The 12,197-nt window shown below is 45.3% G+C and overlaps 1 protein-coding gene across 1 annotated transcript in view; it reads right to left on the reverse strand.

The window, feature by feature from the left end:
• LOC147113036 (serine/threonine-protein phosphatase PP1-beta catalytic subunit) overlaps positions 1–3,385 on the reverse strand; it is a 123,883-nt gene extending 120,498 nt beyond the window's left edge. Inside the window, exon 1 of the mRNA XM_085997906.1 lies at positions 3,361–3,385. Coding sequence (XP_085854032.1) covers positions 3,361–3,370 — 10 coding nt within the window. The 5' untranslated portion in view covers positions 3,371–3,385. The remainder of the gene's footprint in view (positions 1–3,360) is intronic.
• Positions 3,386–12,197: the final 8,812 nt, after the last annotated feature.

Below are 12,197 nucleotides of genomic sequence, written 5' to 3' on the forward strand. Positions count from 1 at the left end.
AATACATGTCATAGGCACAGATTAAAGTAACTACAATCATGCACAAATTTAAGAACTTGACTCTATGGAAATGGGGAACACACGGCACATCGAAAAAGGGGAAACACATTACGATTTCCCTTAACTCCCTCCCCTATACCTAAACTAAGTTTCGACCTGGGGAACCTGGGATCATGCTCACCACTCTCGAAATCGCGAGAAAGGGGGTTCGCAGCCTTTTTGGCACCGCTTTCCGTCGTCACGTGGATTTGGAAACTTCTGGCGCAGTCGATATTCTCTCTCTCTCTTGAGGCGATGGGGTAGACACAGCCTCGATGAGCGCTCGTCAAGGTTGAAGATCAGCTACAAGCTGTTGTCGATTTTGGTTCATGGAGCAGACCAACAACCAGATGGGATGTTGAGACACGGAAGTGTCAGGCCCGGACTCTCCTTTTGTCTCCGGCCTGGTCGGTTCTCCAGAGGGTTTCTTCTCCGTCGGCCTGGGTCGTCGATGATCTCCCGACCCCAGTACCCGGGCCACCCTCGTCGTTTTCTCATCGTGGCCGAGCCTTGTTTGGCTGAACACCGACCACGTTGTCTTTTTGCCGAAACCGTCCGTCTTTAAAAAGACGAAAACGTTTTCATCGATTCTGCATCTGCCGAAGTGGAAGAGGCGCCGATCCTGGCACCGTCCGTCCTTCGTTCGTTCCTTGTAGGCGAAGTCCTTGAAGAAAAGTCTGAAGTCGTCCAAGAAGAAGCAGCCGTGAAGTCAAGTTTGAAGTTGTTCCAGTCGAAGCCGAAGTAGTTCGAAGAAGTCGAAGTTTTTTTATATGGACTTTCAATCCATAGTTATACTCTTTTGGAACAGTCTTATCTCCCGCCAAATCATAGTCCTGTCTTTGTATTAATTTTGGCGGGCAGAAATCTCTGCAGGGGCGCTTTGTCTTGTACCGGAGCCGATGATAACTTAAACTGGCCTTCCTGGCCGATAATGTCTTTTAATGTCCTTTGCATTGTCACTGCGGCTCGGTTCGCACATTGATCGGTCCGGAGATTTTCCTTGATGGCTGCTAAACGGTTTTTTCCTTTGTACAATAAATGGGTATAAGTGTTTTTGCATTGTCCGCCCATATCTTGATGGGCCCCATCCTGTACTTAGAATCCATTGAATATGTATGCTGTTTCTCTGAGTTTCGGTTCCCAGATACTGGCTTTCGCGGGCTTACTGTCTTCAATCCACAAGCCTGTCTGGCTTGCAGTAACAGAAATAAAATGGTTCATAAACTGATCACGGGGCCTGGCGGCCATTTTGTATGCCCTTTTATCAAAGGTTTTTCTGTGCAAGCTTACTTTGGTCAATAAACAGTCTTATTTTATCCAGTTTTCTTGCGTGATTTTTGCTGAAAATTGCGAATCTTACAATTGGGATGCTTTTAGTGTCTTCTACCATGAAGACAGATACAAAATACTTGTTCAAAGTCTCTGCCATTTCCTTGTTTCCCATTATTAATTCCCCAGTCTCATCCTCTAAGGGACCAACATTTACTTTAGCTACTCTCTTCCTTTTTATATACTTGTAGAAGCTCTTACTGTCTGTTTTTATATTTCTTGCTACAGGAAACTTTGGTTTATCCGGAGGTTGTATGTCCGGAAACCTCGATCTACTGGCAGAAATCAGGAGCCGTTTTGTTAGGTTTTTTTTCTTCTCGTGGCCTTGTTTTCAAGTCGGGCTCTGGAAAGTCTCTCTGAAGCTGTTGCTAAGCTACAGAGACGCTTCCAAGGTACGGGCCGACTGTTTACAAGCTGTTGCTAAGCAACAGTGTTTGTTGTCAGATACGGAGATGAAAACCTCCGTATGCTTCAACATTAACTTTGTATGTCCGGCAGTTTTGATAGTTCGGCAACAGCTCGGTCCCGTCGGTGCCGGATATAACAAAGTTTCCTGTAGTTTACTCTCATAATCTGTTTTCTCCCTCTTTATTATTTGCGTGACTGAAAGGGGTATAAGAACACAGATGAAGCAACTTCTAGTTGTAGAGGTTGAGAGTCCGCACTGGAGGGGGCCAGCTAGACTATGCAGTCCACCCAGAGGAGGAACTGGGTAATATCGTTTTACTATACATTACTGCTTAAATACTGAAATGTATTAATACTCGTTTGTGCTTGAAATAAAGGACTGTTGTACCCAATTTGGTGTCACCTCGGAATCTATTGCACTGTTCCTCCTTCATTGCTGGGCAAAAATCCTGGAATTCCCGACCTAGCATCAGTGTGGCAGTGCTATTACTACAAGGACTGCAGCAGGTCCAGGAGGCAGACCTTGCCTTGCCAGCATTGCCCACATCCCAACAACAACAAAATATGGTGCAAATCACTTTATATTCATAATTATCTTGTGAAAAGAGCAAGTCCAGGACTGATGCAAGAGAGCACTTATTCATGCAAAGGGTGAGTAATACTTGGGAATGGTATTCTGGGTATGAAAATGGAGGCAAAACTGCTGGGATCGTTCAAGAGGCAGTTAAATGCTATGAAAGGTTTTCTATGGAAGATGAGCTAGATAGGCCAAATGATTTCCTTTGTCTGTACTTATTTTTGGAACCAGAGAAATCAGAAACAGAGACATAGAGAAGTGCTGAGAATTTACTATGTAATCCTGTCAGAACCAAACAAAAACTTATTCACCAAAAATGTGTTTGTGTGTGCCAGAATATTGACTTTATTAACTCTTTCAGCATTGAAATAACCTCTTGTTCACATAGGAAACTGGTCAATGAGAGAAAGAATGTGTTTAAGATTGAACTAAGCTGTTATTCACACTGTATAAACATACCAATGAAACCAGAAACAGAAAGAGTCAGTTATATCTTAATAGTTTCTAACTCATTACTGTTATTCACAAAGCAACGAGAAAGAAAGAGAATCCAACAGGCTCAGTACAGGTTGGCCAAGAGTTTCCACTTTGGGCGCAATCGAGGATCTGGGAGCAAATTGCGCTCAAAATTGCACTAGTTTTCAGAAAAAAAAATTTTGCCCAAGTTTCCGCTCAAACTCATTATCATATTGGCAAACGTAAAATCTTCCATGAACCAGCGAAATCTGGCAGCGTTTTAGAACGTAATTTAAAACAAAATTTGCATTAAAAATATTCCCTGATTTGGTCAAGAATGCTAACCTGGTGCAGTTTGATTAATACAGCTGAAAGTGGGTTTATCACAAAAAATCAGAGTGTCTAGTCCACCACCTATGAGTAACCTGATTTTAAATAACTGAAAATTACTTTAAAAAAATGATACAGAACCATTTACTAGTTACATTGGTGTACAGTAGTCAGTTTCTTAGTAAATTTAAAAAAATATTTAAAAGCGTTTAAAAACATACCTATTAGCATCCTTGCGCCTTAAAAAAACCTTAATTTAAAAGCCTTCTCGACAGCTCGCAAACAGGTGCAATTAGCGGAAACTCGCCATGGTGATTAATTTGATCTGGGGACGTGTCAATTTTGTGGGCGGGGCCAGCTTCTAGCGCGGTGTTTTTTAAACTGGCGCAAACGATCGCGGAAACTCGATTTGCGCTGGACGAAATTTGCGCTTGAAATTCCTCGATCTTTTGCACTGATGTGGCTGATTTCAGGCGAATTACGTTAAAAGAACAGTACAACCTAGTGGAAACTCCAGGCTGTTGTGTTTAACACTATCAAGATTGAACAAAAAAGAAAAAAAACGACTTGTATTAGAACTTTATCATGTAAAAACATCTGAAAATGCTTCAGACAATTAGATACTTTTGGAATGCAGTGTAGGCAAATCAAGGCATACGGAACAGAGAGTGCTGAGAGGCAGGGGATCGCAATGTACAATTGGCCCATGCTCGTTGAAAGTGATGCAGGCAGCACACGACCATGATTGATGCGTACAGCCCAGCACTGAGTGTGCTGCTGAATGGCTGAGCACTTAGCAGGGGTCCGAAGTTGTGCATGGCTAGCTCTATTTAAAGCTAGCCTCCACTTTTAAATGCATTCTGCATTCAGCAGCTGCTGGAAGTGCTTGTCAACGCAACTGTGACTCAGTAATGGCTCAACAGGGCAGAGAAGTGGCACCAAGGTTCTCCAACACAGTACTAGAGGCCTTAGTGCAGGGGGTCGAAAGGAGGAGAGAGGTGCTCCAACCACAGGGGGCCAGGAGGCTCTCCAGACACACAGTCAGAAGGCAGTGGGAGCAGACAGCCGAAGCAGTCACTGCCAGCAGTCTTGTCCCGAGGACCTGAATCCAGTGCCCGCCTGGAATGTGGCTGCCTCCTCCCTTCCTCCTCCTCTTCCTCCTCCTGAGGTGGTCGTGGAACCCATGGTGTCAAGGGCTCCGCCCTTATGATGGCCAAGTTATGGAGGATGCAGCAGACCACTACGAATTGGGACACCCGCTCCAGTGAGCACTGGAGGGCTCCACCCGAGCGGTCAAAGCACCCTGACGGTCTGCTTGATAACCTTCCGCGTGGGAGCGCGCCTCTCATTATATGAGTGCTGGCCACGACTGGTGGTGTTGCGGAGGGGAGTCTTGGATAGCCCTGGTCACCGAGCAACCACCCTCGGGTTCGACGTGGTGGCTGGAACATTGCTGGCACAGCAGACTGGCGCAGGATGAACGCATCATGACTGCTACCAGGATAATGTGCATTCACCAGCATGATGTGCTGGGTGGTAGTACACCAACTGCACATTAAGTGAGTGAAACCCTTTGCGATTACAGAACGTCTCGAGATGCAGTGCCCGCAAAGCTGCGTGTGTGCAGTCGATGGCACCCTGCACCATGGGGAAGACCGATATACTGGCAAAGCCACGTGTGCACTCCTCCTGCTTCTCTCTGTTTAGAGAAAAGACAATGAATTCCCCTCTCCTAGCGTACAGAGCCTCTGTGACCTCCTGGATGCAGCGATGGACGGCGAACTGCGCAATGTTTGCTGTGTCACGTGTTCCAGCTTGAAAGGATTTGCTGGTGAAAAATTTCAGGGCCACGGTCACCTTGAGGGCCACTGGCAGCACCGTCAGCGCCCTGCTCTGAGGCTGCAGGTCTGGTTCCAAGAGGTCTCAGAGTTCTGTGACCACCTCCTTGGTGAAGCGGAGCTGCCAGACACACTGCTTCTGGCTTAGGTGCAGGTAGGAGTAGTGCTCTCTGAAGACCCTAGGTGGGTAAGGCCTCCTGCTGAGAGCCCTCCTCCTCCTCCTCTGTGAGCAGTTTGTCTTCTTTGTTGCCTCTGCTCCTACTCCCTGTCATGCTACAGTGCAAGGGGGACTGCATCTAGAGCCCCCATGACTGGGAGCAAGGGGTGTAGTCAAAGGCCTTCCAGTAGCAGCCAACGCCTTCCCAATGTTCAGCAGCACTCCCTGCACACTTTACCAACTTTTTAAATCTCTTCCAGCAACCCAGTACTCCTACAAACTCTGCAAGAGCCATTACAAAAGCAATAAGCAACTTACCTGCAAGTTGGATGTATCCCTATGAGTAGCGCTGGTGGGGGGGGGGTCCCTCGTGCAGCTGAACACACATTCAACTGTGGGTGTTTAGGAGAGGGCGTTGAATGGAGCGGCAACGTCCAAAATGACAGGTTGTGCGTCAAATCAGCGTTACACTTTGACTGATGTCACAATCTGCTTACCCTGCATACTGCCAGCACATGCACGTATCACCCCTGCTAATCGCCTTCACCAAGATGGCGAACAGCATGGTCCGCACCGGAAGTGGGTGGAGGTGAGGCGGACGTCATTTAAAAAAACAAATGGCCAAAAATACAGGCGCTACAGGGTTGAATTTCGCGGCTTGACCCTTTAAGCTAGATTTTCCTCGCTGGCACAATCACTGGTGGAAGTGTGTGAGGGAAGGATTTCTGCCTACCTGGACTTAGCGCTGACCCTGGGAGTTTACCGCGGTCAGGTGAATTAAAATATTCTGGACAGTGATATTGCTGCCTGCGATTGGGAGCTCATCACCAGGGAGACAGGGGGTGAGAAAAGGCTGCTACCACAGGATTCCAACACCTCTAGTAGCTTAAAGGGCCAGGCGGCAATCACCATACAGTTGCCACTGTTCAGAAATACAAGTTCTTCTCTCCATGTACTTCTCTCCATTAAAGTGCCTGATGTAACCATTTAAGCTTTCTTCTGCATTTCCCATTGCTTTGCAATGCTGGTTTCCTGTTGTATTAGTGAGGTGGTAATGGGAAATAAGACATATGATGCTATGATTGGCACCCCATGCACCACCTTAAACATTCACTCCCTCCACCACCGGCGCACCATAGCTGCAAGGTGTACCATCTACAAGATGCACTGCAGCAACTTTCCAAGGCTTCTTTGGCAGCACCTCCCATACCTGCGACCTCTACCACCTAGAAGGACAAGGGTAACAGGCACATGGGAACACCATCACCTGCAAGTTCCCCTCCAAGTTACACACCATCCTGACTTGGAAGTATATCGCCGTTCCTTCATCGTCGCTGGGTCAAAATCCTGGAACTCCCTCCTGAACAGCAGTGTGGGAGTACCTTCACCACAAGGAATGCAGCAGTTCAAAAAGGCGGCTCACCACCACCTTTTCAAGGGCAACTAGGGATGGGCAATAAATGCTGGCCTTGCCAGGGACGCCCACACCCCAGGAACGAATATTAAAAAAACGCTATCTTTACCATGCGTGTGGAAGTGGTGCTGGAGCATCCAAAGTTTGAAAATTTGGCACCATTCAGAGGAAAATTCTGGGTTTTTTTTAAAGGTAGTGTCAGAGGTGTAAAAGAGGGTCCTAATAAAATTATTTGATAAAGTAATAATTTTGTGTGCACTTTAAAAATTTATTTTCTCCCCTCTTTCGGCATTCCATTCTACAGAGCATTCTATGACCCAGATGTTAAGCAATCTGCTCCCAGATGTCTGCCAATCCTACTTTTTGTGACAAGTCATTTAGAATGGTGATTCAAGGTGACTTTCTCTCCAGTTTTTTGCAGTGGTGAATCATCTAACGTCCAATCTGCACTGACTTCATGGCTCAAAACAATCTGAGATTTTCTATGTAGGGAATCATAGTAACACATCCCTCTCCAAGCATACAAATATTGCAGGACACTAGTAAATCAATTCACTCTACTATGCTGTTGTCAAAAATATCATCAAAGTTAACAACTAATTTCCTAGTTTATCTCTCCTACCCTTCTTAAATAATGGAGTGATATTGGCAATTTTCCTATCCAAGTGGACTATTTCTGAATCGAGAGTTTTGAAAGATCATGACTACAGTATCTACAATTTACTCACCTACTTTTAATATCCTGGCATGGAAACCATCAGGTCCTGGAGATTTGCCTATGTTTAGACTCATTATTTTCTCCATTACCATTTTTTAACTTGCGTTAAATCTAGTAAGTTCCTCCCCTTGATTTATTTTCAGTTTTCTTTGTATCTCTGGTACTTTATCCTCATCCTCTACTGTAAAGACCGATCCAAAGTAAATATTTAGCAAGTCTGCCATTTCTTGATTTTCAATTACAATATCACCTGCATCTGTCTTTAACAGGCTCACATTATGAGCCTAAAATGGGTGCAACAATAACCAGTGCAGAGGTCCATAGTTGATCAATTGAGCATTCAGACCACTGATAAATTGAAGTAAGCACGGGCCTCATTTCAATATTAAAATAAGGCTTCTGTGTTCATTTGAGACCCTGACCGAAATTTGTTTGCGCAAGCTCCGACTGCAATTTCCGTCTTGCGCAGCTTAACCAGCAGTCTTTAAAGAGGCTGCTGGAGGCTGAACAAAAAAGGCTCAAAAACTTTGAGAATATTCAATATTTTGTGGAGTCCTGGCGTCACGAAATAACTGTGGGCCGCTGCCAGTCCACCCTCGCCCACTCCTGATCACCTCCACCCACCCCCAATTCAGAATTACCCCTGGGCCTCAGTGTGGGACGAAATTGGTAAATCCCTGACTGATGAGTTGTATCAGAACGCCTGAATGGCACTCGCAGATGGCTTGATTTATTCTGATGAGGCTCGAGGTTGAATTTACTTTGGTTCTCGGGCCTGTTCACTCCTTTGCGCCATAGCTGCGCATTGTCAGAATCAGGTCCAGCTTGGGCACTAAGAAATTTAGACCCCTAAGAGAGAAGGCAAGTATTTGAAGGCGTTCCACAGAACACTGCCTGGCACTGCGTAGCTTTTTATAAAGAAGTTAATTTCTTGGTCTAGAAACGACGTCTAATCTGGTATTCAACAGATTAACATAGGATATTGTTTTCCGCCCCAGTAGTTAGTACATTTCCCTGCACTTTCACCTTTTTAGTGAGATGATGGCTTATTTTAGCTGGAAAGGAATCTTAAACATACAACAAGGGTTTTGACCCGAAACGTTGACTCTAATAAAGGGTTTCGACCCGAAACGTTGACTCTGTTTCTCTCTCCACGGATGTTGCCTGGCCTGCTGAGGTTTTCCAGCATTTTCTGTTGTTATTTCGGATTTCCAGCATCTGCAGTATTTTGCTATCGAACAAATGTTAGTAATGTCTTTTGCGGTGTTAAAGCAAAATAGTCTTTGCAACCAAAATGTTTTAAAAAGAATTATACTTAACCAAATTCAAAAACTATAACAATATTAAACTGACCCTTAAAAAGATCTAAAAGATGTAAAGGTGCCCCTTCCGGCTATAGGTAACAATATTAATCAGATTTTTCCCTGTCTCTAACCCTTAGCCTCTTCAGGAAATGCTCAGACATAACCTGGCTGTGGTTAAACTGTCTAAGATGAAGAGTCACAAGTTTTCAAACTGCTATAGACCAAACCACAAAACAAAGGGCATTTACAAGATTAATGAATAGCATAGATGCCTTTAAGGGGACGCTGGATAAGTACATGAGGGAGAAAGGAATCGAAAGATATACAGATAGGGTTAGGTGAAGTAAGTTGGGTTTGTGTGAAGCACCAGCACAGACCAGTTGGGCCAAATAGCCTGATTCTGTGCTGTTAATTCTATGTAATAGGCAACATGGTGGTTCAATGTTTTGGAATCCTAGAATGCTGTAGTAAGGAAAATCCCTACTGTAAGCCTCAGCCTGACTGAAGATGCTATGAGTGGACAACATCCTCCCAGGCCTCCCTCACTGTCCCACTGAAATTGGTCAGTAAGAGGCACCTAAGGTCAGCATGGGATTGTAGAATAATGTCTGGCATGCACTTGGCTTCTTCACATGGCGGCATCCCTGACTCCGTGGTATATGTTGAACTTGTTGTGTATGTACCTTTAAGGGAATAACTGGTCTCAGACTGCAGTACCGGCAGTGACCACCCCTGTATAAAAGGCCCTAGCAGGCTTCTGTAGTTTCAGTTTCCAGGTTGTCTCCATTCAGTAAAGACTTGTTATAATCAACTCCTGCAGTCCGTGTCTCAATTATACACGGACATAATAGAACTGCTTTATTGTTCCTTTTTGTTTTGCTACTTTAAACATCAGATTTCACACACATTCAGTTGTAGCAATGCAGGATCAGGTCTTTATTGAAACATCACACTTCACAAATCCAGTATGAGTGCACAAGTCTGTTCATACTTCACAACCAGTATGAGAACTCAGGTCTTTCCATCCTACACCATTCCCATGGTTCACTCACATCTCTTATACCAAATTTCACCTTTGATCACTACATTCCATGCATACTACCAATAAATCATAGTACATCAAAGATACATACAAATAACAACAGAATAACAACATAAACCCAACAAACATGCACTTAACTGTTTTAATAATATTACTGCCATGCCCAGAAGTGGCCTAATTGCCATTATAAACTCTTCCCATCATTTTATTACCATATAAACATTGGTGTCAGCTGTGGCTCAGTTGGCAGCACGCTCGCCCCTGAGTCAGAAGCTAGGCTGACACTCCCAGTACAGTGCTGAGGGAGTGCTGCACTGTCGGAGGTGCTGTCTTTCAGATGAGACGTTAAACCGAGGCCCCGTCTGCTCTCTCAGGTGGATGTAAAAGATCCCATGAAACTATTTTGAAGAAGAGTAGGGGAGTTATCCCCGGTGTCTTGGCCAATATTTATCCCTCAACCAACATAACAAAAACAGATTATCTGGTTATTATCACATTGCAGTTTGTGGGACCTTGCTGTGTGCAAATTGGATGCCGCATTTCCCACATTACAATAGTGACTCCACTTCAAATACTACTTTGGCTGTAAAGCGCTTTGAGACGTCCGATGGTCATGAAAGGCGCTATGTAAATGCAAGTCTTTCTTTTTTATACGTAAGTGACCTGATCCCCGACCTGATAGGCATGCAGGTTAGCCTTCTGATCTGTGGAGATGCATTTGCTTTAAAAAATCCCCTTACACAATTTATAACCCATGCTCAGTAGAAGTTGTTTTAATTCAACATCTGCTGATCCCAGACTGCCCAGAAAGAACAGTTGAGATACCCAGGTAGTGTGAACCCTCATTCCCACAGTATTCTGCACTGGGACTCCATAAAGTTATAGCATTGTGCTGCATGTTACAAATCAGTTTTAACCGCCTGATTGCACCAGTTTTTGAACTTTGTTAAATGTATGCACTTCTTTATACAATGTCTATATTATTTTACTGAAAAATATATTATTGTATAATATGATTCCCTTTTGATAAAATAAAAATTTCATCTCACCAAGAAGATAAAAGAGCAGGACAAAGTACTAAACTATTAGGGGGAACATTGCTATCTGTTAATCTGTTTAATTCGAGGCAATATATTGAGTCAAGGTTAGAAAATTAACTTATTTATTGAAATACACACAGTGCCAGACAGCTCACAGAGGAAAGCCAGTACCTGCTTCCCTTTCATCTTTCTCTTTATTTCATTTTTTTTGTTCAGCGAAAGCAATTTACCATCTACAAGTGTCTCTTCTCTCTCTTTAGGCAGTCCCTCGGAACCGAGGATGACTTGCTTCCACATTAAAAATGAGTTCTCGGATGACTGATGAGTCCAATGCGGGACCTACAGTCTCTGTCACAGGTGGGGCAGACGGTGGTTGAAGGGGCGGGTGGGTGGGGTGCTTGGGTTGACGTGCGCTCCTTGTGCTGTTTGCGCTTGGCTTCCGCTTTCTCCCAATAAAGAGACTCGAGGTGTTTGGCGCCTTCCCGAATGCTTCTCCTCCACTTTGTGCGGTCTTGGGCCAGGGATTCCCAGGTGTCACTGAGGGTGTTGCACTTTTTCAAGGAGGCTTTGAGGGTGTCCTTGAAGCGTTTCCTCTGCCCACCTGGGGCTCTCTTGCCGTGTCGGAGCTCCGAGTAGAGTGTTTGCTTTGGGAGTCTCATATCGGGGATGTGGCCCGTCCATCGGAGTTGATTGAGCGAGGTCAAAGCTTCGATGCTGAGGATGTTGGCCTGAGCGAGAACACTGACGTTGGTGCACCTATCCTGCCAATGAATTTGCAGGATCTTGCGGAGGCAGCGTTGGTGGTACCTCTCCAGTGCTTTGAGGTGCCTGCTGTACATGGTCCATGTCTCTGAAGCATACATGATGGCGGGTATCACTACTGCTCTGTAGACCATGCGCTTGGTGCTGGGCTTGAGGTCCTGGTCTTCAAATGCTCTCTTCCTCAGGTGACCGAAGGCTGCAGTGGCATACTGAAGGTGGTGTTAGATTTAGTCATTGATGTCTGCCCTTGTTGACTGTAGGCTCCCGAGGTATGGAAAGTGGTCCATGTTGTCCAAGGCCTCGTCATGGATTTTGATCATCAGGGAGCAGTACTGTATGGCGGGGGCAGGTTGGTGGAGGACCTTTGTCTTACAGATGTTTAGTGTAAGGCCCATGCTCTCGTAAGCTTCAGTGAAGATGTTGATGATGGTTTGGAGTTCGACCTCAGAGTGTGCGCAGATTCAAGCGTCGTCTGCATACTGTAATTCGACGACAGAGGATGGGACGACCTTGGATCTGGACTGGAGGCGACGGAGGTTGAACAGTTTCCCGTTTGTTCTGTAGGTTAGCTCCACTCCAGCGGGGAGCCTAATGAGGGTGAGCTGGAGCATTGCAGCCAGGAAGATCGAGAAGAGCGTACCATCTACAAGATGCACTGCAGCAACTTGCCATGGCTTCTTCGACAGCACCTCCCAAACCCGCAACCTCTACCACCTAGAAGGACAAGGGCAGGCAGCAGGTGCATGGGAACACCATTACCTCCATGATCCCCTCCAAGTCACA

Source organism: Somniosus microcephalus, chromosome 9 (assembly GCF_052327205.1).
Source record: "Somniosus microcephalus isolate GS21.2 chromosome 9, FLI_Smic_1.0, whole genome shotgun sequence".
NCBI lineage: Eukaryota > Metazoa > Chordata > Chondrichthyes > Squaliformes > Somniosidae > Somniosus > Somniosus microcephalus.